General features: G+C 52.1%; 1 protein-coding gene across 11 annotated transcripts in view; it reads left to right on the top strand.

Moving 5' to 3' along the window:
- ARHGEF10 (Rho guanine nucleotide exchange factor 10) overlaps positions 1–27,192 on the top strand; it is an 89,612-nt gene that overhangs the window by 2,709 nt on the left and 59,711 nt on the right. For 8 of the 11 annotated variants that reach the window (XM_036838823.1, XM_036838824.1, XM_036838821.1 and 5 more), the window contains exons 2-7: positions 12,592–12,701; positions 18,113–18,301; positions 18,944–19,222; positions 20,744–20,807; positions 23,250–23,326; positions 25,438–25,494. In XM_036838823.1, the coding sequence (XP_036694718.1) occupies positions 12,635–12,701; positions 18,113–18,301; positions 18,944–19,222; positions 20,744–20,807; positions 23,250–23,326; positions 25,438–25,494 (733 nt within the window). In that variant the 5' untranslated portion in view covers positions 12,592–12,634. Of the gene's footprint in view, positions 1–12,591; positions 12,702–18,112; positions 18,302–18,943; positions 19,223–20,743; positions 20,808–23,249; positions 23,327–25,437; positions 25,495–27,192 lie in introns of those variants that run through there. The other 3 variants (XM_036838831.1, XM_036838822.1, XM_036838829.1) reach the window with 2 other exon arrangements.

The following is a 27,192-nucleotide window of genomic DNA, read 5'->3' as shown; positions in this document are numbered from 1 at the left end:
CATTTAGGAAGAAAACAAAAGGAATAGGTGAGGATGCCCGAATACTCTGTACACTGATAGCTACATGTAGCAGAGGACCTTTTCACACGTGAGGTGTGTCAGGGTCCTGAGGGCAGGGCTTTGCTTCCTGGGCTGTGGTTTCGCTCTTTTTCTTGGGCTGGAGGCCAGCAGGCTGTGGGGAACCAGAGCCTCATGTGTGGACATCATCTATTTTTTTTTTTTTTTTTAAGAAAGCACTGTGGACATTCAGACTCCTAAGTCAAACAGATACGAACTTTGAACTTGAGTCATTTCTCAGTGGTGTGGAGAATGGGAGCTGACAGTACAGGAAAGCTGAGGAGTTTTATTTTGATAAAAGTGTTCTGTGCACACCTAGTGTTTTATTCTGTTATTCGCCTTATTCCTCTGCAGGGAAGATGGGGGGTGACTTTAGCTGGTTTGTGACTTCGAGGAACGGAGAACATTGAGCTGAAAGGGTAGCGTCTGTGCTGAGGCCGTGCTCAGTGCCCATCTCCACTGGGGTTGGAAGGCCTTGGACCCCCGGAAGGATGTAGGGGAGTCGCTTGGCTGCTCTGCCCTCGGGCCAGGCTCTGCCTTGCTTCAGCAGCGGCTTGCAGGAGCTGCTCGAAAGTGTAGGCATCTGCCTAGTGGTGGGGATGGGATGCCGCTGTGGGCCACTGTAGATACTGCCCAGGAATTCCAGAGTTAACCGTGATCCCATTTTGGGAGCCAGAGCCTGCTTCTGGGTGAGGAGCGCTGAGCTCTGAGGGCAGGAATCCGGCGTGTCTCTTCCCTCCCTGTGTGTGCAGGTCTGAGCCTGGCCGGGTAGCGGCGCCTGCTCCGGGCTGGAGCTCGTCGTGGGGCTGGCCGCCTGCTCTCTCCCGAGGATGTGGACTTGGCCCCTGGCCCCGGCCGGCCGGCTCTCTTGCTGCAAAAGTGATAAGACGTTGACTCATGCTTTGTTCTCAAGCACTTGACTCCGCAGGTCGCTGGGAAGCGGCCACGCGGGCGGCACCGATTCACGTCCATCAGAGAAGCTTGGGCTGGACGTCACCTGCGTGTCCAGGGACTCAGCCAGCGGGGTCCTCCTCCCAGAGCAGTGCCGGGCATGGGCCTCCGTCTCAGAGTTCTTGCCCCGGCTGGCGTGGCCTAGATCGCTTTTCAGTTGGAACTAAAATCAGACTCAGGCTGTTGGGGTCCACGGTCTGCGGAGGACAGAGTCCCCGTCTCGGGTCCAGAACCGGGGTCTGGAGGGCGCCCACTGGGCCTGCCGCCGGCCTCTGTTCTGGAAAAACGTTTAGACACGCGCTGCTCCTGGTGATTTAATAGGAAGGAATGAAAGGTGCAGCATTTGCCAGACGACAGAAGTATTTGGGAAACGAATCCCAGGTGGTTGCAGTGGGGAGAGATTGTCTGCAGGGCGTGCAGCCGCTGCAGCCAGTCTGGGCCGACAGGAGGGCCTCGGGACCCTGCCTCATCTCCTGCTCGCCCCGGAAGAGCCGCCCCCTTCTCCACCTTCGTGGGAGGAGGGTGAGGACCCCGGGGAAGGTGAGGAGGGTTCACACCAGGGTGCTGTGCCCACGGCTCATTCCCTGCTGGCGCCTGGGCATCCTCCATAGCCCCGTTCCCTGGGCGTGCCTGCTGTCTGTCCGGAGCTTCCAGCAGGGAATCTAATTAAGGCCATCGCCTTAGGCTTCCGTCTCTCCCCTGATGAAATACATTCAATGTCATTTTGTTTTCATGCGTTTAAAAAATCAAGTTCTTGTACTTAAACTTTAAAAAAAAGGAACAACCTTTTTACAGATGGGAAGAGGTGCAGGTGGTCACATGATGCAGCACATCCGGAAGGGATTTATTAATTTGATGGATATTTAGTGAGCACCTACTGGGTGCTGAGTACCAAGTGCCCTCAGTCCCAAGACTAGGCAGTGAGCAGGTGGACCCGGTCCTGTTCTCATGGGGCTTGTGTCCTGTGCCCGGGAGAGACTATAGACAGGAAAGTAGGTAGTGCTTTAGATAATGATAGAAATAAAACAGGAGACAGGCCTGGGGGTGCTGGCGGGAGGGGCCTGCTACTCACAAAGGTGGCAGGTAAGGCCTCACCGGGAAGGTGATGTTCGAGTGAGGACCTGATGGAGAGTGACAGCTGCGCTCACGTCCACCCAAGAGCATTGCGGGCGGAAGGAGCAGCCCGTGCAAGGGCCCTGCGGCAGGAGTGTGTTGGGAGCAGCAGGAAGGCTGGTGGCCACAGTGCTGAGTGATGGAGGCTGAGGCAGGGCTCAACCTTGGGGAGGAAACAGTGACAGAAAGGGATGCGAGCGCCGACTGTGCTTTCACAGGACCTGCTGGGTGCAGCCTTGAGAAGGTTACAGAGGAGCAGGAACGGGGGAAGGGAGGCCAGTTACGAGGCTTTTACAGAAACTCAGGCAAGAGACGGATGGTGGCCGTGGAGGGAGGGAGAGACGGCTCACCTCATTGGGGATGTGCTCTGAAGGTGGAGCTGACAGCGTTTGCCGGTGGATTAGATGGTGAGGGGGGGGAGAGAGAGAGAGAGAGAGAGAGAGAGGAGGGAGGAAGGGAGGGGGAGGAGAGAGGGGGCGTGGACAGATATCTTTGTGATATCCTGTTTTTATTTCCTTTGAATAAATACCCAGAGGTGGGATTGCTGGGTCATATGGTAGCTCTATTTTTTATATTTTTGAGGATCCTCCATACTGTTCTCCATAGTGGCTGCACCAATTTACATTCCCACCAACAGTGCACGAGGGCTCCCTTTTCTCCACATCCTCACCAACACTTGTTATTTCTTGTCTGTCTGTTGATGGCCATTCTGAGAGGTTTGAGGTGATATCTCATTGTGGTTTTGATTTGCATTTCCCTGATGATTAGTGATGTTGAGCATCTTTTCATTTGAATTTCTTCTTTGGAAAAATGTCCATTCAGTTCTGCCCATGTTTTTAAAAATCAGATTGGTTGTTTTTTGGCTATCGTGTTGTATGAGTTCTTTATGTATTTTGGACATTAACCCCGTATTAGATAGATAATTTGCAGATATTTTCTCCCATTCTGTAGGTCGTCTTTTCACTTTGTTGATGGTTTCCTTTGCTGTGCAGAAACTTTTTAGTTTGATGTGGTCTCGCTTGTTTATTTTTGCTTTTGTTACCTTTGCTTTTGGTGTCAAATCCAAAACCTCATCACTAAGACTGATGTCAAGGACTTTATCACCTGTGTTTTCTTTTAGGAGATGTATGGTTTCAGGCCGTACATTCAAGTCTTTAATCCAGTTTGAGTTAGTTTTTGTGTATGGTGTAAGGTAGTGACCCAGTTTCATTCTTTTGCATATAGCTGTCCAGTTTTCCCTGCACTAATCATCAAAGAGATTGTCCTTTCCTCTTTGACTGTTCTTGCCTCCTTTCTTGCAGATTAATTGACCGTATACACATGGGTTTATTTCTGGGCTCTCAGTTCTTTTCCATTGATCTGTGTGTCTGTTTTTATGCCAATACCATTCTGTTTTGATTACGATAGCTTTGCAATGCAGTTTGAAGTCAAGAAATGTGATGCCTCCAGCTTTGTCCTTCTTTCTCTTGGCTATTTGTGTGTTTCCATACAAATTTAAGGATTGTTTGTTCTATTTTTGTGAAAAAAACCATTGGAATTTTGATAGCGATTACATTGAATCTGTATATTGCTTTGAGTAGTGTATAGACATTTTAATGATAGTAATTCATCCAGTCCATGAGCACAGAATATATTTCTATTTATGTGTGTCTTCTTCAGTTTCTTTCATCAGTGTCTTATAGTTTTCCGTGTATAGGTCTTTCGCCTCCTTGGTTAAATTTTTTCCTAGATTTTTTCTTTTTGATGCAATTGTAAATGTGATTGTTTTCTTAATTTCTGTTTCTGACAGTTCATTATTAGCATATAGAAATGTGACAGATTTTTGTATATTGATTTTATATCTTGCAACTTTACTGAACTTGTTTATTCTAACAATTTTTTTGGTGGAATCTTTAGGGTTTTCTATATATAATGTCGTCAGCAAATAGTGACAGTTTTACTTTTTCCTTTTGATTTGGATGCCTTTTATTTCTTTTTCTTGCCTAATTGCTCTGTCTAGGACTTCCAATACTATTTTGAATAAAAGTGGTGAGAGTGGGCATCCTAGCCTTGTTCCTGATCTTAGAGAAGAAGTTTTGTGCTTTCCATTCTTGAGTATGATGTTAGATGTGGGCTTGTCATAAATGGCCTTTATTATGTTGAGGCACATTCCCTCTTCACCCACTTTGTTGAGAATTTTTGTTTTGAATGGGTGTTGAATTTTGTCAAATGCTTTTTCTGCATCTATTGAGATGATAATATGATTTTTATCCTTCTTTTTAAATTTATTTTTTATTTTATATATTTTTAGAATTTATTTTATTTTTGGCTGCGTTGGGTCTTCGTTGCTGCGCACGGGCTTTCTCTAGTTGCAGTGAGTGGGGGCTTCTCTTTGCTGCGGTGCGCGGGCTTCTCATTGCGGTGGCCTCTCCCGTTGCAGAGCATGGGCTCTAGGTACGTGGGCTTCTAGTTGTGGTTCGCGGGCTCTAGAGCGCGGGCTCAGTAGTTGTGGTGCATGGGCTTCATTGCCCCGTGGCATGTGGGATCCTTCCAGACCAGGGCTCGAACCCGTGTCGCCTGTATTGGCAGGCAGATTCTTAACCATTGCGCCACCAGGGAAGCCCCTGTCCTTCATTTTTTAAAAAATATGGTGTATCACATTGGTGGATTTGCAGATGTTGAACCATCCTTGCATTCCTGGAATAAATCCTTTTAACATAATGTTGAATTTGGTTTGCCAGTATTTTGTTGAGGATTCTTGAATCTGTGTTTATCAGGGATATTGGCTTATAACTTTCTTTTCTTGTGACATCTTTATGTTCTGTAACTTTAGTGAATTGTATGAGATATGTACAGAACATTCCATCCAAAAGCAGCAGAATGGCCATTTTTGTCAAGCACACATGGAACATTCTCCAGGATAGATCACGTTAGCCAACAAAACAAGTCTTGATACATTTAAGAAGACTGAAATCACATCAAGCATCTTTTCTGACCACGATGGTGTGAAACTGCTAATCAACCACCAGAAGAAAGCGGGAAAATTCACAGAAGGCGCCCATCCCTGTAGCTTGGCTGCCATAGTTGCACTTTCTGTGCCGTCTCCTGTGCTTCCCCCTCCTCATTCCCGTCATCATCGTGGTCATGAGCCTAACCTCTTGCCCCACAGCCTCCTGGGGGATGGCCTCCATCCACCTGGCCCTCCTCCCCGATGCCCTGTCCACCTGATGCCAGTGTGACCTTCTAAAAAGGCAACTCTGGCCACATCAGTCCCTGATCAAACGCCTTCCGTGGCGCCCTCCGAGTTGAGGACAAGGCTCTGCCCTGGACAGGTCCCCACCTCAGGCCAGCCTCCTCTGCCCGCCCTCCCCTCAGTCTTCCTCAGGAAAGCTCTCTCCGCTCCCCACACTGAGGCTGCACTCCGGCTCTGTCCTCCTTCCTCCCGTCCTAGGGGAGTCTCAGCCCCCCTGCAGCAAGGCAGACGTGATTGCAGATGCCGCCTGGACACAGCCCTCCTTCCCGCCCCCCAGTGGTCCACAGTGTGGCCCGAGCCAGTGCTGGGTGTGTGGGCAGTGCCAGCATCCCAGGGGACGGCGTCTGTAGGGTGGGACCAGGTGGAGCCAGGCCGCCCCACACCTGGGCTGAGCTGCTGCCCCGGACGCGTGATGAAAGGCTCCAGGGAGCTTTGCGGGGACAGTGGCTTCGTCTGCATCCGACTGATGTAATTACACATTCGCACAGCACACTTCCTTCTCTGTGGAAGAATTTCATTGTGTTTCCTGTAAATAATGGGAACTCCTGCTGGAATGTGAGCCCCTTGGCCAGGGCCCTCACAGTCCGTCACCCTTGACCTTGACCCAGGTGCCCCTGCAAGGAAGGCAGGGGGATGGACGTCAGCCCCAGGGTTTTCCCAAGTTCCTTCCATTCCTGAGGCTGGATGTCCTTGTCTGTAAGGATGGTTTTTGAAAGTTGAGATTTACATCATGCAAGAAATTGCTGCGCGTGTGGGTCATAGGAGGAGGGGTGGGGCGTTTCCTGCCGTCTCCTCTCCTTGCCGCCCTCCTCCCCTGATTCCTTGGGGTGATTTGGTGCCTGTTTGCTCTGCGTCCTTGGTCAAGTCCTGAACTGCCAGCGGCTGGGGTGCTCTGTGCCTGTCCTTGGAGGGGCATGTGTGGCGGGGGAGGTGACAGGGAGGCCTGGACAGACAGAGGACAGGCTGCAGCCCAAAATTAATCGGAGGAAGAGATGCCCATCAGCCGACTGAGAGGGCACAGAATGTCACACACGGAGACGCAGAGGCCAGTCTGGTGATGACCCCCTCGCAAGAGTAACTTTGTCCTGTTTTGTTTTATGAATATAATACCCCCTTTGATGAAAACATTTCTCAAAGACACTGCCAATTAAAGACAGAATTAACTTCGTCCTTGGTAAGTTTTGAAATGAAGCGACTGTGCTTTTGTCTAGGTGGTTTTGAGGTTTTGAGAGAAGGCTCTTGGGCTGGATTGTGTGGCCATGGACAACCGTGTTGGGGGCCTTGGATGCGGGCAGGCTTCAGGAGTCCATGGGGCGTGAAGCGTTTGTGCTGTGAGTCTCTGGGTGCCTTGGTCCTCGGGGAGCAGCGGGGCAGCTGTCTTCCTGATGCTTGAGTCTGGCTCGGGGCGCATGCATTCCGGCTGATGTGGACCTGCGCTGGGGGCAGGGCCTGCTGGATTCTGGAGGGACCTGGCACAGAACAGCAGCAGTGCAGGCCAGTCCGGTCCAGGCCAGGCCAGTCCGGTCCAGTCCGGTCTGGGCCAGGCCAGGCCTGTGGTCCAGGTGTCTAAGGGATGGAAGAGTGAGGGGCAGAGAAGGTAAGGGAGAGTGGGGGCAGGAAGGGCAGGGACATCACCCAGCCCCGCCTCTGCCTCCCCCTCCGCCTTGTCCACCCCCGCCCCCCACAAGTGTTCTTCTGAAAGCAGACCCCGTGTCAGGCACAGTTCTGGGTTTTGTTCCTTATTAGGAGGCCCTAATAAATAATTAAGTGCATGTTTTCACCCCATGAAAGTGCAGATTATGGCCTGGGCATCAGCCAAGCTTCCACGTGTTCATTCTTTTGGGCCCGTGTGTCGCGGCCTGTGGTGTTTGCAGGGACAGTGTCTGGGAGGCTCCGGGGCTGTATCCCCCTCCCGAGCCACGTGGACTCCCCAGGGGGTGGGCACACCCACCAGGGGCGGAGCTGTCACCGCCCCGTCTCTCTCCCTTCTGTCTCTGTCTGAACAAGAGTGATGGTGCTCCTGTCCTCCTGGAGTCTGGATCCCGGGGAGGCCGGTGGGGCTGGAGGCCGCTCCCCTCTCGTCAGCTAGGGCTCCCTTTCCTCAGACTTCCAGCCAAACCTGCATCCCCACCGGCCGTCTGTGCGCCGCTCCTCCAGCTGTGGTCCCCATGCCACCCCCCAGTGTCCACCTCTCCCGTCTCTGCTACCCGCCCCGTCCCGGTGCCCCAGGATTTACTCCTGTCACCAAGCCCAGGCAGCCCCACGGGGCGGGGACAGGCTTCCCGAGGAACATGAGTGTCCCTTCCTCCCGGCCGGGAGCAGAGAGCAGGCAAGTGCGGGAGGGGGCAGCAGGGGGCGGGAGAGACACAGAGAGACACACACAGAGATACAGAGAGAGAGACACAGAGAGACACACACAGAGATACAGAGAGAGAGACACAGAGAGACACAGAGATACAGAGAGAGAGACACACACATACACAGAGATACAGAGACAGAGAGACACAGAGATACAGAGAGAGAGACACAGACACACACACAGAGATACAGAGACAGACACAGAGAGACACACACACAGAGATACAGAAACAGAGACAGAGAGAGACACACACAGAGATGCAGAGAGACACAGACACACACAGAGATACAGAGACAGACACACACAGAGATACAGAGAGAGACACACAGATACAGAGAGAGAGACACAGAGACACACACACAGAGATACAGAAACAGAGACACAGAGAGAGACACAGAGAGACAGAGACACACACACACCACACACACACGCAGAGGTGACCTCGGCGCTGTTCGCAGGGTGAGAGTTCGGGTCGGGAGTATGCAGGAGGGAGTTGGTTCATAAAGATTTGCAGGCAGGGCAGCAGGGCTGAGGCAGTGTGGGTGTGGATGGCAGTGGGTGCGCTGCCTGGGGCGGGGGGGCACGATTCCCACCCTCTGTCCAGGTGAGCACCCCGCGAGGAGTTCTGAGGGGTTGATCCCCTGGACAGGGGACCGTTTGGAAAAGATGGTGAGCAGGTGAACATGTGTGGGTTGGATGCTGTGTAATAGCCATTGCCACACGGAATAAATCACTTCTATTCACTTTTTTCCTTTCTGAGGGGAGGGGAGGAGGCCCCATGGAAGTGGCCTTAGTCTGACGTGAGCAGAGAAACACGGGACCCAGGACACACCCCCAGTGAGGCCCCACGTGTGCTCTGCACTCCTGTGCCCTTTGCGGTCCAAATTCGACGAGCACAAAATAGACGTCCCGGCCGGCTAAGTTCTGTGCGCGGCTTAGGGAGAAGCTGTGCTTTTCTTTCTTTCCCCTCCCTCTCTCCCCACTCCCTTCCTTCCTTCTTGCTTCTGTGAGCATTATGTTTACTTAAGAATCTATGAAAATGTTCAGTGAAAAGGGTTGGTGTGTTTGCTTTGCCCTGGAGTTTGTTTGGTTAAACTTAGGTGGAGCCTTTCCAACAGGACTCATACCGTAAGGTCCTGCGAGCTTTCAGTTCTTCCTTCCTGGCTCTCCATGTGGAGATAGAACCTTCCTAACGTGAGGTCGCTGGGAAGCTCGTGGTTTTAGGCAACGGTGGACCCAGCGCCAGCGGCCCTGAGCCATGAGGATTCCTGCGTCCCCCGCATCCCCGGGCTCTGTCCCCAGGCTCTGTCTCCGGGCTTGAGGTGCACTGGCTCCCGCTGGGCTCCGAGTGGACATCCAGCCCTCGTGCGGGACGCTGGGTGCCCCTGACCTACCATGGCACAGTCTCTGGTGCGTGGACTCGACGGGTCCCAGCTGGATGGGTCGGGGGCAGGCTCAGCCTGTAGTCTGTCCCCCAACTTTTTGTGACTGGTCAGCGCGGAGGCCGGGGTGGGAGTTGGGGAACCAACCCCAGTGCTGTCTGCTCCTGGTCCCATGGCCTCCGGCAGAGATGTCCCTGTCACCTCGGTTCACAGCGAGGACACCGAGCTTGTCCAGCCGGAGGGTCGGACCCGAGCAGGGTCTCCCCGGACTGGCTCCCGAGTCCAGGCTCCCAGCCCCCTGTTTACTCGTCGTGCTGCTTCTCAGCAGAAAGGACCTTGTGGAGAGCGCGCTGCCTTCCTCACCCTTGGGACCCGGGGCATCCCCTGCTCAGGGAACACCTGCTGGGAGGGGCGGCGGGTCCCGTCCCTCAGAGCGTCCACGCGTCCACGGTGCTCTCCCTGCAGGCCTGCAGAGACGGCCAAGATGCTGGAAACCTCGCTGGAGCAAAGACTCAGGCTATTTCCATGAAATTAAAAAAAATCGAGTGACTGGGGCACTTCCGTCGCCGCCCAGGCTCTGAGGCAGAGTCACAGCCGCACTGCAGGGACCGTCTCTGTGCCCGTCTCTCGGGGCTGCTGCTTCTACCGCATGTGTCACCTTTTTGTTGGAAACCACAACCTGAGCGCACAATGAAATCTCTCATCAGGATGCTTAAATTGGAAAATGACAGTGATGATCCCCACGGCCCTGCAGCCCAGGTTGGCATTATTTCCTGCTGCCTGTCTGCCGGGGAGGAGGCTTGTGAAAGCGAGACTTGTCCTCCATCCCGAGGTCGGTCGTGGGACGATCAGGGTTCATCCCGTCCCTAGAAACACCTGTAGGGCAACCAGGAGGCGGCAGGTGCCCAGCGTCGGGGAGCAGGCTTCCCAGGGCTGCCGGGAGGTCCAGGGGCTGAAACTTCAGTGCTGGGTGTTGCCTGCATGGAGTGGGATTCAGATCACGGACACCCAGGCCCCCCAAATCCAGAGGCAGATCCTGTGTGTGTGTGTGTGTGAGCTTCCAGGAAGGCAGTTCCCCATGGGTGCTGATTTTGGAAGAAAACAGTCCCTGAGTGTCGTGGTCGGACTGAAATTCGTACGCAGTCACACACGCAGACCAAGGCACCAGGGGCCTGGATTCCAGTCCGCTCTGCCTCTGGAGACAGGAGCCGTGCTCTCTCAGCTGCTCAGCCTCGGGTAGGACGACGAGGACGGCTGCGAGGTCCATCTTGGCACCCTGGGAGCGCCCTGAGGGTGAGCGGTGGTTGTTTAATAGGGTCAGGCATCAGAGTAAGAAAAAGCACAGGCATAGTCTTTCTTTGTTTTGTTCCACACGTTAGCAATGGGAAACGAGAAGTCAATTTGACTGTGTTTTGTGCATTTTCAGTAGAAACAAATAGCATTAATGAGACTTGTCCAGCATGGTTTAAGGTGAGTAAATGATGTGATTGAGAAACCCGAATCTGTAAGACACGGAAAGCCACGTGGCCGTCAGGTCCCGCATGCCTGTGCGTCCCACTTGTTCTGGACAAGCCCGGGCAACGTGCCAGCAGTGTCTGCGAGGCACGGTGCTGGGGTCACACAGAGGGGTGCGTGGGGGGTGCTCTGCTCTGACGCCCAGCTCCCTGGCGACTTGGGCCCTGTTCTCACCAACCTGGCAGGTCCCGGACTGCTCTGGACTTGGCTGGTTCACGCTGGGGGAGTGAGGCACAGCCTCCGTCCTCAATCGGTGGTGAGGATGTAAAGTAACATGGGAGCCCTCATCGCCCCGGGAGCCCCGACCAGTTTCTTCTTCCTCGCTTCCTCGCAGGGCGGGGATGCACTGCCTTCCTCCTGCAGACCCATGTCTGTCCTGCCCAGCAGTGCCTGTGGGGTCCTGGCACCGGGTCCAGGGCCGCCCAGTGCCCCCACCTGCTTCCTTCTCGGGCGTCACCTAAGGCTCAGCACCGCGGACGCGGTCCGTGTGTCTGTGTCGTGTCACAGCTGGCCTGGCGCCACATGAAGCCGATGTGAATCCAATGGGATGTTAAATACACACTCGGGTATTTTGATTTACTTCTTGGGAGAGGACACGGGCAGCAGACATCGCCCCCGTTCTGTGTGCTTCTGAGGCCCCGAATCCTCCCTCCTGTTCCCTCCCTGCAGCCCCCTGGGCCTCCGTGTGTGTGTGTGTGTGTGTGTGTGTGTGTGTGTATGCACTCACCTCTGTGTGCATGTGTGTGCACATGTGTGAGCATGTGTGTGCACTCACCTCTGCATGTGTGTGCACGTGTGTGAGCGTGTGTGTACACTCTGTGTGCATGTGTGTGCACTCACCTCTGTGTGCATGTGTGTGCACGTGTGTGAGCATGTGTGTGTGTGTGCACACATCTCGGTCACGTGGCTGTGCACGTGTGCATGCGTGTCCCCTTGTTGTGACTTTGCAGACCAGGATGTGGCAGGTGTTGGTTGAGGGTTTGTTGACTGAAATGGAAGCAGTTGTTTTATGTTCGCTGTCAAGAGCCGGCATGTCTCCCCGTGGAGAAAGGTTTGGTCGTCCGCTTACTGTCTCAGTTTCTCCGGGACTCGAGTTCCCTGACCCTTGTGGTCTGAACGTGTCTGTCGTAAATGTTTGGAAACAGCACTGCAGTTTCTCTCCGAGAGGGTGAACTGCCTCGGTTGGCATCACTGAGTGTCATGTGTCGTCCGTGGGGCTAGGGTGTCACCAAGGGGTTTCCCTGGGCCTCATCTGGGACCCCGAGAACCGGCAAGGTGCTTCTGCAAAGTGTGGCTTCCCGAGTGAGGTTTGCTTTCCTGCGACCGTTCTGGAAGAAGCCAGGCAGGTACTGGTGGCGTGAACACCCATAAACAGGGACCTTGGTTCACAGGATGCTGAGGAGAGCGGGACCAGCCTTCTCACGGCCTGGTGGTTCACACTCATTCTTAGACCAGCGTGTGAGGAAACAGGAAGAGCAGAAAAGAGAAAGAAAACAAAGCAGGATGCAGGCATCCGGCCCAGACCCAAGGGTTTACTGACCCGCTGGCTCGAAAGGGCTTGAGGGAACGGTCAGCCCCCTCCTGCATCCTCAGAAATTAGTCCTTCGCTCAAAACTGTTAAAGATTTAGTTGAAGGAGGAAGAAAAACGATCGGACTTTCGTGTCCATTTCTCCCCTTAGAACACGTGTGAAATTAAGCAGAGAATCAAAGCGTCCCGGGCCGGGAAGGGTCCGGCCATTGAATCCAGCTGCAAAAATCAACCCCTGGCTGCATTCAAGGCGACGTCAAGACACCCGGAGTCTCCATTTGGCTTTGCCCCGAGTGTTATTTCGAGGCGGTTTGCGGTCCTCACGTCCTTAGATCTTTCGCTGCAGCTATGGATGAAATCTGCATTTTCCTTCTCTCAGGCTGTCGGCGGGGTGCCCAGAGGCGTCCAGGGCCACCCTCCCCCCGGCCCTGACAGCGTGTTTCATCCTCGCAGGTCCCAGACCCTCCGAGCCCAGGAGCGAGGTGGACGTGGCAGCATGGACCAGCCGGGCCCGCCGGCTCCCGCCCGGGAAGGTAACAGGTTGCAGGACGGTGGTGGGGCAGGTGAATTGGGGCTGTTTCCCAGGCTCCATGCTCTGGACGTCACTAACCCGCGGCCTCTGGGGTGGGGCCTGGGCTAGGAGCTCCTGGGGAGGAGGAGGGTCTACCCAGACCCTAGGGGGCGGAGGCCTGGGGGTCCTGGCCGAGCCCCTCCACCCGTCCCTGTGGTGCCCACACTAGTGTCTAGGGTCTCCTGTGTTTCCTTTCACCCGACCCATCAGAACCCCCTGGAGGTGGTAAGGGGGGTGACGGCCCATTTCAGAGATGAGATTTAGGCCGGACCCTGCGGCCACTGGGCACCTGCCCCCGGAGCTTAAGGCAGCCTCCTTTTCGGCTCCCTCCAGGTCTGCCAGGGGTTCTGGGGCCTGTTTCTGGGCCGCAGTTTCATCTGTGTGTGAGTGACTGGCCTTTGGGGTCTTCCAGGCTAGACCCGACTTTGATTGTTTGAACTGAAAGAGAGACAGACCAACACCGCTCACCACTTTTCATCCCCGTCAAGGAGGTGATGCCCAGACGATGCTGGGCAGGGTGGCCTCTGTGGCCTCTCGGGGACAGGCCTGGGGTCCCCACGGCCCCCTGTGCGCTGGGCCGTCTCCTGGTGCTGGCCGCACGCTCCCGAGCGTGGCCCGGGCAGTGGGCTCCCCCTCCTACCCCCCGACTGCCCTCCCGCCCCTTCCTTCCTGGCCTTTCACTGAAATCATCCGTCGCTGTCTTCTGTGCTGTTTCGCTGTTTCTAAGGGGCACCGGCACCCTTGGCACCCATGCAGGATAGGGAGCTGCTGGGCTCCGAGGTGCTCAGGGGGCATCGGCTACTGGGGGCATCAGAATACAAAAGGCAGGCCCAGAAGCACCTGCACCTGGTTTTTAGGACTGTGGGTGACGTGCGCGCTTCTCAAACCTGGTGGCAGGTGCGTTGTCCTTCCAGGACACAGGGTCTGCTTTCCGCAGAGGAGGCCACGCCTGCCTGCCCTGCTCTCGGCAAACGCCCAATGTCGGCCGGTGCCCACCCCCCATGGACTCGGCCTCCCAGTCACGCCCCGAGTTCTGCAGAAACGCCCGTCCACCTTCACCCCCAGAGGCACCTCTGCGCTTGGCCCCGGGAGGAGAGGGCCTGGCCCAGCAGCACCGCGTCCTGGAGGGCGGGCCTTCAAGCCTGGGACAGGCCTCGGCCCAGGGCGCACGGCCAGACGCCCGGGCACCACGAGGTGGCAGCCAGGCCTGTGCGGGGACTCAGCTGGCAGGAGGCCGCGTCCGAGGTCCAGCCGCAGGGATGAGATGCTTAGGCCTGTCTGCTGAGAGGGCAGCTTACGTGTTCTGCCCATGGGAAAGGCAGAGAAGAGAGAAGACGGTGCCAGTGTGGGGCGGAGGCTGCGGTGATTGTTTCACAGGGTACAGGTGGATCACATCATCCAGTCCTGCGCCGTAAATACACAGTTTTTATTTGTCACTCGTACGTCAGTAAAGACGGAAGAGGACGGGCGCAGAGAGCGAAGCGTCCCTCGGGGGGCTGGAGGGGCGCTAAGGGTCCGAACAGAGTTCACCGCCTTCTCCCACGAGTGCCCTCCGTCCTCTCCCCACAGTGGGCCGCTTCCCACCCCACCCCTTCCTGCTCCGGCACCAGATGCTCCTGGGCCCTGCTGGCCTGCTGTCTTCACGTTCGCGAGCGAGTCTCACCGGCAAGGCCCGTCGCTCCCGGGGCGCAGCCGGTCCTGCCAGGCTGTTCACGGGTGACTCCCCCGACCCTGTCCCCAGGCAGGGCCCCTCTTAGCTGGGAAGTGACTCACAGCTGGGAGAAGGTGGGACCTTCTACGTGGACCACCTTCTACATGGCCCGCCTGGGAGGTTTCCTCTGGGGAGGTCCCGCCGACGTGGGGTGTTGAGGATGCCGGGAGAGGACCAGCTCCATCTCCCCGGGCCAATGGCTGCTTCCTGGCTGACAGCCCAGGGCTAAGACCACGATTTAAACATGCTAGTACCATGCCTTAAACAGGATAATACTCTGATACAAGATTTTCTGGGTAGTTAACATTTGTGACGATTAGCAATGGGGATAACAGCCTGGCGTCGTTGTTGATGATTCAGGGATGCTTTAGGTATAATTTCCCCCGTTGTGAAAATGAAACTGTCCTCTTAAAAATTCCCTTGAGGGACTTCCCTGGTGGCACAGTGGTTAAGAATCCACCTGCCAATGCAGGGGACACGGGTTTGAGCCCTAGTCCAGGAAAATCCCACATGCCGTGGAGCAGCTAAGCCTGTGCGCCACAACCACTGAGCCCGCGTGCCGCAGCTGCTGAAGCCCGCGTGCCTAGAGCCTGTGCTCCACAACAAGAGAAGCCACTGCATGGAGAAGCCCAAGCACCGCAGCAAAGAGTAGCCCCCGCTCGCCACAACTAGAGATAGTCCGTGCGCAGCAACAAAGACCCAACGCAGCCAAAAATAAATAAAATTAAATCTTTAAAAAAAAATTCCCTTGAACATGACAAAGGGGCTGGAAATCACCGAGGTCCGTTCTCCCCAGCACCACTGGGACTCTTGTGTTTTCATCCATTCTCTGTCTTTTCCCTCATATTTCTTTTCTGCATAATTGCAGCCATTGAATTTACATTTTTAAGATTGTTGAGTATACATTTTTATGTCATGCTTGAAACTTTACAAGTATTTTCCGTGTCACCACATAGCTTTCACAGCTGTCATTCTCAGTGGCTGCATAGTATTCTGTGCACGGTGTCATTACGTGTTCAGGTGAGGTAACTCTATCCATGTCCATCGTTACCTGTCATCAGGCACCTGTGCCTTTTCCAGAAGCTTCCTTGGTGACAAGTCAGATCGTCCGGGTAAAGCGGGATTTGGGAGGAAGTGGGGTGCAGCGGAGAAGCCTGCGGCTTCGAGGGCTTTGCGCACGGCTGCTCGGGTTTGAGCGTGGTCCCTGAGGTGCACGAGCGGATAACCGGGAGCATGTGTGCATCTCTCCAGGCCTCGGTTTCCTTCTCCTTTGGGATAACGGAGCTGGAGCAGCCCCGCCCTCAGGAGGTAACATCCACAAAGCTCTTAGAGGCGGGGCCCCTGGAGGCTCTCAGCGAGTCAAGTTAGAAGATGCTCCGGGATGTAAACACTGTATTACAGGATGGTCCAGGATGTCTCAGGATGCAGAACTCAACACTTTGATGGTGGTAAAGTCACTACCAGCTAAAGCTTTTCTATGATTAATAGCAAAACAAAAAAATAGTGAGTCATGGTGGGGAAAGGAAGTCAGCAATGTCACCATGTTCCTGCTGATTCGGGACAGTCCTCACCAGGTGCCCGGTGACGAGCTCGGGCAGAAGTGAAGGACAGCGGGTGGCGTGCCAGCGGGTGACAGGGGGCGGCATTGTTCCGGGACCCTGCTGCTCTGGGACCTGGTCCCAGCTGTGACACGCAGAGCCTAGAGGCAGCAGGGGACGGGCTGTGAATAGCCCCTTGTTGGTGGTGCTGTTTGCAGTCTGGTGCTTCTTAAAGCTCTCCTTCGTAACAGTAAAAGGAATTAAAAAACAAATAGCTTTCATTTGAAGTAAGAGAAACATACCTTCGGTTAAGCTTGCATATTGTAATCAGCTATGGTCTTACAAGCCCCAGGAACAATATGCCTAGCTCTGATCTCTGAATTTACAAATACTCTTTTATTTTTTTCCCTTAATGTGTTAATTTGTGGCATATCTTTAAAAGGTGTTAATGGGTTGTCAGCTGTCCTGGAGGGTTGTCTGCTCACAGAGGAGGGATGACCGCAGCGGCAGCCTTCCCGGGCTCCCCCTCGCCCTGCCCTTTGTCCCGAGCCCTGCGGCCAGCGCTCTCCCACTGGGAGTGCCAGGGACCCGAGCCAGCCCATCCTGATTCCCAGGGCTCCTGGTCAGTTGTGTGGACTGTGGCCTTTGGTCCTAACGTCTGCTAGGAGTTGCACGCTGCCGGGTTGGGCTGGGACTGACAGATTTCTCCTCCTCCCCCTTCCCCTGCAGCTGCCTGCCTTTTTCTTTCCTTCTTTTTTTGCTAAATCATTAGGTACTCAGTTTATTCACTGAAATAAACCGGCGAACGCATATTAGAGCAAAAAATCTCTTCAACAGAAAAATAAAATTTTCCAGAACGTTTTCCAAATACAGTTGGCATCATTTCCTTAAATTCATGTTTGTCAAATACATGTGACAGGGAAATAATACCAATTAAATACCCTGACAAAAGTGATGGGGAAAAAGTAGCTTATGTTTTGACTTAGTAACAACAAATCACGCGGGGCAGTGTTGAGATTCTTGAGCGCACGGACTCCAAACCACATGCTGGGGTTTTCTCTTGTCAAACCTCCTGTTTGGGATTATATCGTACAACTGCCAGACTTTGAGAATTAGATAAAATATACCTACAAGTGAATTTATGAAAATTGTTAGAAAAAAGCTTCACAATATCTCGCATTAAATAGGCTCTAAAATATCTGGGAGGGGACAGAACGAAACATGAACCATGGGACCTGAGACACAGGCTCTCCCGTGACCACCTTCACCCATTTCTTTTTAGAACAAAATATTTGTAAGTGTAATTTATTTAGTATATATATACATAATGTATATGTGTAATGTATATGTGTCAGGTAGACACAGAGGATTTTAATGCCATTTCACATGTTAATTCCAGCATATGCATTTTTTTTCCTGAAAAAAATTTTTAAAGAAAGTCACCCTCTAGTGATTTGAGATTATGGCAGGTACAATGTTCTGATCCTTTAAATTCAACTGACTTTTTTTTTTTTCTTTTAAAAGTCTGCATGAGGGATCTTATTGTTTGTCATGTAAAAACCCTTATATCAGCAAATCCTTGCATCCCCTCTCACTTTCCCCCAAGGAGAGCAGTGTTGGAAAGAATTCCCATGACCAAGGTGACACAGGTAGCTCACAGCTGCGGATTTTAACCGTGAGGATGGTACGCAGCCCGCCGGGATGAACAGAAGGGATGAAATCATTATACTGATCGCGTAGGAACTGCTGAATTAAACGTTGCTCCTCGCCTGGTGGTTTATTTAATGTTATTCCAAGTTGATTTTTACTAATGTGGTTCTAAGTCCAGGGTGTAAAATGTGGGAAGTGCTTTTTCTCTTCCTTTCTGTCTCTCCAGCTTTTTCTTTCCAGACTGTGAGTTGTGGGTCCTTTTGAGAGGAAACCCAGATCGCTGCCCCAAAGCCTGATGGCACGAACTCTTCCCAGCAGAAAGGCAGTGGGCCAGCCCGGCGGGGGGTGGGGGTGGAGGGCGTGTCCTGGCGCCGCCAGCACCTCCGGGTGCCCATCTGGGTGCTCATCGCTGGCTGACTTTGGCTGCTGTGTGTTCAGGAGCGTGGAAGCCGTTTTCCTGGTAACAAACGCTAACACTGTGGTTGACGTTACCTTAAACTTCAGAGAGTGAAGTCAAGTACGACACTAACAACAATGAAGAAGAGGAGGGGGAACAGCTGGATCTCGACAGCGGAGATGAAGCTCCAGAAGCAGACAGACGGGCTCCGGGCGCCCCCGAGGCAGGGGACACGGGAGCAGACAGCCCCGCCGCCAACACCGCCATCCCCGCCACCGACACCGCGGCCGGGTCAGGTGCGTCCTCGGGCCGCCCAGCGACCAGCCGGCCCACCTGCGGGTTGGAACGTCCCGGGGAAGGTGGGGTCCGGGAGCCCGAGATTTGTGATGTTTCTGTGATACGATGTGAACTGAAATGACTTAACTCAGGTTTGGCAGAGATTCTCTTATTTGTTTTCTATTTTCCGTGATTTTCAGTCTTGTCTACCTACCTTTCTATTTATATTTTGGAGGAAACAGGTATTGTTATTTTCTAATGAAAATGGCCTCACCAGTTTGTCACTGTGTTGCATAAAACATTTTTTCAGAAGAATGCCATTTGAGATGAAATGTAGAAGTGTAATTTACATTTTAAAATTTGGGGGTGGAGTTGGTGACTTTCATTCACTCGCCGATGGTCTGGTTGGGACCGTCACCACCTCTCCGCGTGGTTAGTGACCCCCCACTTCTGGCAGCTTGTCACCCGTTCGCCTCATTGGAGGAGCCTCCCTGGGCTCAGCCAGGCTGCGTGCCGCCCCCCAAGGTCGCGCTGACCCCACCGATGCCCCAAAGGACAGTGCTTCCAGGCCTGGGGGTCACCTGGGGGCCCCCGGCCCAGCACGGCGTGTCGGCCGTGCCCTTGACAGCCGGGTGTCTGCCACGGTCTCCTCTCACCCTCAGGACACGAAAATGGGACGGGAGCGGACGCAGACACCCTGGCGGAACCACTGAGACCCGGGGTCCCGACGAGAGTCAACCCCTACTCCGTCATCGACATCACACCCCTCCATGAGGACCAGCCGCCACCTCCGGACCCGGAGGCCGAGGGGGAGGGCGGGGGCCTGCACGTGCCCAGCGGGTACTCGGTGCCTGTGCCCTGCGGCTACGCCGTGCCCTCCGGCCTGCCCCTGCTGCTGCCCGCCTACTCCAGCCCCGTCCTCAGCCCCGCGGGCCCCGCAGGTAGCGCTGCTGCACCTGTGCCTCAGCTCGCGGGGCGGGGTGGGGAGGGCAGAAGGTGCTCTCCATCTCTCAGGGCAGACTGCACATCTGGGGCATGCATGTGTGCGCTGTGTGTGTGCGTGTGCGTGCATGTGTAGCAGCCACACTGAGAACCCGGGAGAGGGGGCAGGAGTCGGGAGAATCAGGAGGTTCCTCAGGAAGCCGGGCAGGTGCAGGGAGCCTGTCCCCGCACCTGTGATATCGGCTGTCGGCCCAGCTCCGTGACCAGCGTTTTGGTTTAATGAGCCACGGCTTTCACCTCCACTTAGCGGGAAGGAGCAGGCGTGTAGCTTCGAGGACGTGGTTTAAGCAGCCGCCTCCGTCATCTTCGCAGATGACCCTTGGCTGCGTTGCTTCAGCATCAGCTGTTTCTGCAGGGCTTGAGTTTTTAGGTTTAAAGGGAGAGTGTGTGTCTCCCCGAAAGTCACATGTTGAAACCTAACCCCCAAGGTGATGGTGTCAGGAGTGATGAGGTCATGAAGATGGACCCCCATGCATAGGTTCAGGGCCCTGATAAAGGACCCCAGAGAGCCCCCAGCCCTTCCTCCAAGTGAGGACACAGAGAGAAGATGGTCTATGAACCAGGAAGGGACCTCACCAGACACCGCATCTGCCGGCGCCTTGATCTTGGACGTCCGGCCTCCAGGCTGTTGTCCGTAAGCTGCGCAGACTGCGGTGCTTTGTGGGAGCGGCCGGAGCCCGAGTGTGCAGCCCACCGTTGTCCCGCCGAAGCCCGTGGGCACTTGCCACTCCCTCCTCCCCTCCCACCCCCCGCCTGTCCAGGTCAGGAGGGCAGCTGAAGACACAAACCATCCCTCCTCTGGAGAAGTGCAGTCGGTTCTGTTCAGAATGAGCCCAGTAAAGGCTTCTCGGCTGAGTTTTCCCTTCTCTCACCTGCCCTGCTTCCGTGTTCTGTGCTGCGACGCACCGTGAGGACTGTCCCAGGTGTGGACGTCCTGATGGGCAGGAGTAGCCCCGAGGACACTGGCGTCACAGAAGCATGAACGGGACATATTTGTGTGAAACTTCAGTAAGAGGGTTCTTTCCTTCCCAGTTAAGACAGTTGAGGAAAACAGGGAGTTTGGTTATCAGATATCACCAACTTCAGTACTTCTTCCTTGAGAATCTTTTGAGCTTGTCATGTAGATACATTTTCGAGTAAATCACAATTGCAAATTCCCATGGAAACTTAAGAAACAGGAGATAATTATGGTGTTTCTCTAGCTTGGTTTCTTTGGGCACCGTTTTATTTCAGGTTGTTTCATAAGACCTTTGGGTGTCACTCTTCATCATAATCCTATTTTGAATACGTTTGATCTAAAAACTGAAAATCTTAAATCTATCAGTTGATCATCTTTACAATAAGGTAACCCCCTCATTGATAAGAAAGGAAAATATGAAACCATTCTGAGGATAAAAAGCAACTTCCTCAACATTTCTTTCGGGCGTAAAACAATGTGAACTTTTTCTCTTTCCTGGCAGAGACACAGGAAGGAACAGAAGACAGCCAGTTGGATTCCTTGAGTTCTGAGGATGCAACAAACAGGTATCTTTACTAATTTTCCACGGATGTTCTGAGTCCCTGACCTTTTCCTGAAATGTCGTGCGCAGTGATTCCGAGGCTCTCACTGCCCAGGCCCCTCCCCCGCCCCGTGGTCTTTCTGTCCTCCGTACCCTCTGCCTTCTCGCCCAGGGACCCCAGATCGGGTCTTCCTGAACACCAGGACTCTTTAAGACGTTAACATTATGCTTTGCAGAAAAAGAGAAAACTGCGGGTCCACAGCCAAAGAGAGCTGGATGATGCGCCACTCCCGTCTCCCTGCCAGAGACGCTCAGAGTGCTTAACCTTGTGAAGGTTCTCAGAATCCCGAGGGGGAGAAAGGATCTTTAACTTTGTCTAACCCAGCTTTCATCTAAAGTTCTTGAAACTGACTTGATCATAAGCCTTTCTTTCATGCCACTTGCCTTCACAAATGCTGTTGCATCTGCTTGAAATTCCCAGGAAAATCCCCTCCCCTAGGCAAACTCCTACTCACCCTTCAAAACCCAGCTTAAATGTCTCGTTTCATGAAACTGTCCTCCTCTGTGCTTCCAGAGCTGTGTGCACACACCTGCATTCTAATTGATGGCTTTGTGCTCTCACTGTTATTTCTGTGTCCCTTTCTGCTACTAGATTGAATTCTTCAAAGACAAAGACCAGGTTTTACCAAGTCTTAGAGCACCTACCACCTAGCATGGGAACATGCTTGGTGCATGGTAGGTGTGTTTATTTTTTTGTTTTTAAACGGCTCTATTGAGTTATAATTCCCATACCATAGTACATTTCACCTATTTAAAGTGGACCATTCTGTGGTTTTTGGTATATTGCATTATTTGTTTTAAAATTGTGGCAAAAATATATACCATAAAATTTGCCATTTTAACCATTTTAAAGTTTAAAATCTGGTGGCATTAAATACATTTACATTGTTGTGCAACCATCACCACTATCTACTTTTGAAACTTTTTCATCATCTCGAACAGAAACCCTACCCACAATACCCCCTCTTCCCAGCTCCTGTGACCTTTATTCTGCATTCCGTCTCTATGAATTTGCCTACTCTAGGTAACTCATATAATTGGAATTGTACAGTATTTGTCCTTTTGTGTCTGGTTCATTTCACTTGGCATCATGTTTTCCAGGTTCATCCATATTGCAGTGTATGTTGGAATTTTCTTCCTGTTTAAGGCTCAGTAATATTCCATTGTGTGTATACACCACATTTTGTTTACCCATCTACTGATGGACACTTGGTCATTTCCACCTTTTGGCTACTGTAAATAACACTGCTGTGAACGTTGGTGTACAGATATCTGTTCAGGTCCCTGCTCTCAATTCCTTTGGGTACATACCTAGGAATGGAATTGCTGGATCACACAGTAATCCTATGTTTAACTTTCTGAGGAACAGCCAAACTTTTTTCCATCACAGCTGCACCATTTTACATTCCCACCAGCTGTGCGTGAGGGCTCCAATTTTTCTAAGCTTACTAAACGTACTTCCTGCTTTTTAAAATCATCGCCATCCTGGTGAGTGTGAAGTGGTATCTCGTGGTGGTTTTGATTTGTGTTTCCTTGATGACTAATGATGTTGAGCATCTTTTCATGTGCTTATTGGCCATTTACATGTCTTCTTTGGAGAAATGTTATTCAAGTCCTTTTGCCCATTTTTGAATTGGGTTTGTTGTTGTTGGATTGTAGGTATTTTTCTATATAGTCTCAATATTAACCCCCTATCAGATAAGTGATTCGTGAATTTTCTCCCTTTCTGTGGGTTTTCTTTTCATTCTCTTGATAGTGTCCTTTGAGGCACAAAAGTTTTTAATTTTGTTGGAGCCCAGTTTATCTATTTTTTCATATTATTGCCTGTGTTTTTGGTGTCCTGTCCAATAAATCATTGGCAAAACCAATGTCCTGAAGCTTTTTCATCGTTTACTTCTAAGAGTTTTATAATTGTAGCTCTTAAGCCTGGGGGGTGTGTTCTGTAGCGGTGTGGTGGGTCCAGTTGGTCAGTAGTGCTGTTCACATCCTCTGTTTCCTTATTGATCTCCTGCCTGGTTTTTCTATCCACTATTGAAAGTGCTGTACTGAAGTCCGCCCTGTTGCTGGAGCTGAGAGGCCCAAGTCTCACTTGGGTGTGTCCGTACAACCCAGCATCGTTTGGGGCACGTAGTGGACCCTCTGCAAGATCTGAGAAACAGTAGGACGAGTCAGGCCTCTTGGGACAGGGACTACATTGCTTCATGTCCTGTTGCACTGGATGCTGTGCTGGACGTGTGGTGTGTGTGTGGTAGGCGTTCAAAAGCACTTATTTATACATGGTTGTGGAGGAAATCTTGAACCTGGCGTATCCCGTAACGCTACCTGGGAAAGTGCCCAATTTGCACGCACAGTGACTTTTTCATCACTGATTCTCAACATCCTGATGTTCTGGTGTGTTTTCTTTAAGTGAAGATCCAGCCCATAAGGAGGACAGTGCCCTCGCCCGGTGGGTTGCAGATCCGGCCAATACAGCCTGGATGGAAAGTGAGTACCACAGCCGCCGGGAGCCTGGAGGGCCACCCCGGAGCCCCCCGGGGACAGTGTGTATTTGTCAGCCTCAGCCAATTATTCTCCTGTCCTGCGTCCATTCACCTGAAGTACTGACCAGAGCTGACTGTGTAGATGCTTCCCCAGGGCCTCGTGAAGCTGTCACTTTGTCTCCCATCAGATCATCTCTGCTCTCTGCATCCCAGCATCTCCCTCTTCCTGATTGATTCTTTCTAGTGCAGATCATCGTTTTTGTCATAAAAGTTAGTGATTTGGGGACTGAGGCATTAGCAAGGCATTCTCTCTTGTGATCCCTGATGAGATGATTTCTCATGGTGCCATTTTGAAGAGGGAGTGGTGGATGATTAATGCAGGCCACTGACCAGATGGTACAGCAGGACCTTCTATTCCATGTGTGCTGCAGAAAGCAGAGCTAATCTTGTTTTTTATTATTTTTTTTAAAGTGAAGCTTCCTTTTCTGATTATCCCTTTTACTCTCCACTGGCTCACTAATTTCTGTGTAATTATCTTATATGATTGACTTACAAGGTAGAACCTCTTAACAATCTCCTAATGATTAAATTCTCCCCTGGAATGTTTCATTCTGGTTTTAATTATGACATTGTCAAAACAAACAACTCAGCGTAAGTAGATGCTTCTACTAGGGGGCTATTACCTCTGGATCATTACAGGATTAAGTTGTCACCTCACTGTCCTCAAGCAATTTTATTTCCCAGGTAAAATCTGACGTTCTCCCATGACTCGCTTTTATTAGTAGAACAGCTGTATTTGAAAGTAAGGTCTGTACGTCAGCAGCCCCCCACGCTGTCTAACAGGGGTGCAGATACCGTGGTCGCAGTCGAGAAACATTATTGCGGGACAGCAAGCCTCTCTGACGTGGGAGCTTGAGCGCAGCACGAGAAGAAGCTGGGTCCTGGGAACGTGGGGAGGGGACGGTGGCCGCACGTCAGAGGAGGACGAGGCTGTATTTATGTCATTTTGTCTCCCATTGGTTAGTAACCAGTCACCTTCGTGGGTTCCAGGATGGAGGACCCTATAGTTTGGTTGGCTTCCCTGTAGAGCATGGAGCTCTTAACGAATATGTGCATGAACGTCCAACCCCATTGCTCTCCTGCAGGACCACTGACACGCACACGGAGCATCTGCCCGTGGAGGACCCCTCCTTTTTTTTTTTTTTTAAAGAAAACACCTTACAGTTTCCTAGGATGCTAACGTTTCACGTAATGCAGTTTGAGAGGTTTTGCCCTCAAAGCTCAGCATTTTTATACGCACGTGTGGCCACGTTGCGTCTGCGTGGGTGAGAAGTGAGATGAAGACATCGGTTGATTTTAAAGCTTCCTACCCGACAGCAGCAGTGACGCTGCCCCTCTGTTTCCGAGGCTGCACGCCACCTTTGTAATTTTCGTGCATCAGAACACATCAACTGCATAAAGTTAAAAACGTTTATAAAGAGCCGTGTAGAGATGTGTAATTAAATGCAAAATAATGGAATAAGTTGGCTTGGAGACCATAAAACTCCTGTTGGATACATTTCACAACCGCTTCGTTTAGAGATGTCCTTCCATCCCGAGGAAGTGTTCTGCCCTACAAACAGTGCTCATGCTTTTTATTTTATTTTTTTAACAGGCAGTAAGTCTTTTTATTTTTTTTTTAAATTTATTTATTTATGGCTGTGTTGGGTCTTCGTTTCCGTGCGAGGGCTTTCTCTAGCTGCGGCAAGCGGGGGCCACTCTTCATCGCGGTGCGCGGGCCTCTCACTATCGCGGCCTCTCTTGTTGTGGAGCACAGGCTCCAGACGCGCAGGCTCAGTAATTGTGGCTCACGGGCTCAGCTGCTCCGCGGCATGTGGGATCTTCCCAGACCAGGGCTCGAACCCGTGTCCCCTGCATTGGCAGGCAGATTCTCAACCACTGCGCCATCAGGGAAGCCCAGTGCTCATGCTTTCGTAAGGCCCCACGAGGCATCCTTATCGTAACACTAACTTCTTGAGTAGCTGTAGCATCGCAGGAGTCTGTAGCTCCGTGAAGCGCAGGATGCTCTCCCTCAGTCGGGGTCGGTTTTTAAAGTTTCCCTTCCTTTTCTTCCAGATCCGGAAGAAGCCATTTATGATGACGTGCCAAGAGAAAATTCAGACTCTGAGCCAGGTTTGATTTTCGTCTGGGGTGGAGTTTTATGAGGTGCAGTTTACCGTCTTTCCCTCTGGATGTAGGCGGGCAGGCAGAAACCTTAGGTGCACAGCTCTCTGTGTGTGTCATCACGTTTTGTAAGCTTACGGTGTCTCATCGATGTTGTGCGGTACAATTTTGTGTGTGCACATGTTAATATCCCAGCCCTCAAGGTAGGGTAATTTTCTCAGTTACCCTAAAAAAAGAAGCAGGAAGAGTTAAAGATGTGAAAAACATGAATGGAAAGGGAAGAAACATGGAGGCTTGAAGTGCCAGCATGTCTCTGATAAATGATATACAGGAAGTCATGGAGGAAGGAATTACTAAGAATTCTCCAGAATTACAGATGTAAGTTCCCGGATTGTAGAAATACGAATTCAAAGCAGGTTGAGCATGAATCCGCCACGAGACGTGTACAATTCCAACTGCCGAGCACAGCCCACTGTGAATATCTTAACAGCAACAGGAGCGAGGGCGCAGTCACCCGGGAGGAACTGCAACTTGGGAAAAACAGCAACTTCTCGACAGGCTGGGACACAGCAGGATAATGTTCCCAAAGTGCTGAAGAAAACTCGGTGTTCCAGCTCAGATCTTCACATCCAACCAAAGTCTTGTCCTTTAACAAGAGAGAAACAGGCAACCTCAGACGCAGATTGGAGAGCTTGACCGCTTGTAGACCCTAGAGGAATAGTTCAAGGAAAGGGGTACTGAACCCCATAGAAGGCAGGAAGGAGTAGTGAGCAAGTGAACTGACCCCCTCTGACCCCCCTGAGGGTGTTAGCACAAACTTAGAGCCCCCTTTGCCCGAAAGGCGTGATGCAGAACACCCCAAATGAAATGTCAGGAAACCACGTCTGGCAACATCTCAGCAAACAAGCCAAAGCCCATCCTAACCCTGGAGGTTTGTCTCCAGAGTTCAGGTATCTTTCAACATTGGCTGGTTCTTTAAATGTCATTTCCCACAGAACCAGGCGAATGACACAAACCATAAGCTCATCCTGATACACGCTTAGAAGGTACTTGGTACCACGCCTTCCAGTGTTAAAAACTCCTGATAGGAGGGAACTTTCCCAGCCTAATAGAGGACATGTTCTTAAAACCGACAGCAAACTTCCTAATTAAAAGCGTGAATTCATTTATTCATCCCACAGATGCTTTGGACGCTGTCAGGTCCCCAGCACTGTTAGGGCCTCAGCTAATGGAGGCCACCTCCCGAGATTCCTACATGACAGGAGACCAACGCTTACCTTCAGCCCTCTTTCTGCATAAACCTGCCAGGTCCTTAGAATAAGTGTGCTCCGGGGTAGTTATTTAAGTACCTGCTGCAAATAACGTGGAGACTAAAGGCAGGTTGCTGTAAAACCAAGTTTGAAATGCATTTTTGAGTAATTGATCCTCCCTGGTAGACCTTTCCCAGCGCAGATGGGCTGATCTGGGGTCTCAAAAACCAAATGGCAACAGAAGGTGGGCTGGCGGTGCCCCTGCCGAAGGTGACAGCTGTTCTGTTAGACCGGTGTGTCCCCTCTGCAGGCAGTGCCTTTGGCATTGTATCTGGCGGCGTAAACAGATGTGCTCTTCACTAATTCTAAGATGACTGATGTGATGAAGATATTTAAATACAGTCACAGGTTATAGGTACTGTGGGCTTATTTTAGCCCAAAAGCAACAATTATAGTT

Source organism: Balaenoptera musculus, chromosome 21, assembly GCF_009873245.2.
Source record: "Balaenoptera musculus isolate JJ_BM4_2016_0621 chromosome 21, mBalMus1.pri.v3, whole genome shotgun sequence".
Classification (NCBI taxonomy): domain Eukaryota; kingdom Metazoa; phylum Chordata; class Mammalia; order Artiodactyla; family Balaenopteridae; genus Balaenoptera; species Balaenoptera musculus.
The sequence above is the reverse complement of the archived record's forward strand: the minus strand, read 5'-3'. Positions and strand labels throughout refer to the sequence as shown.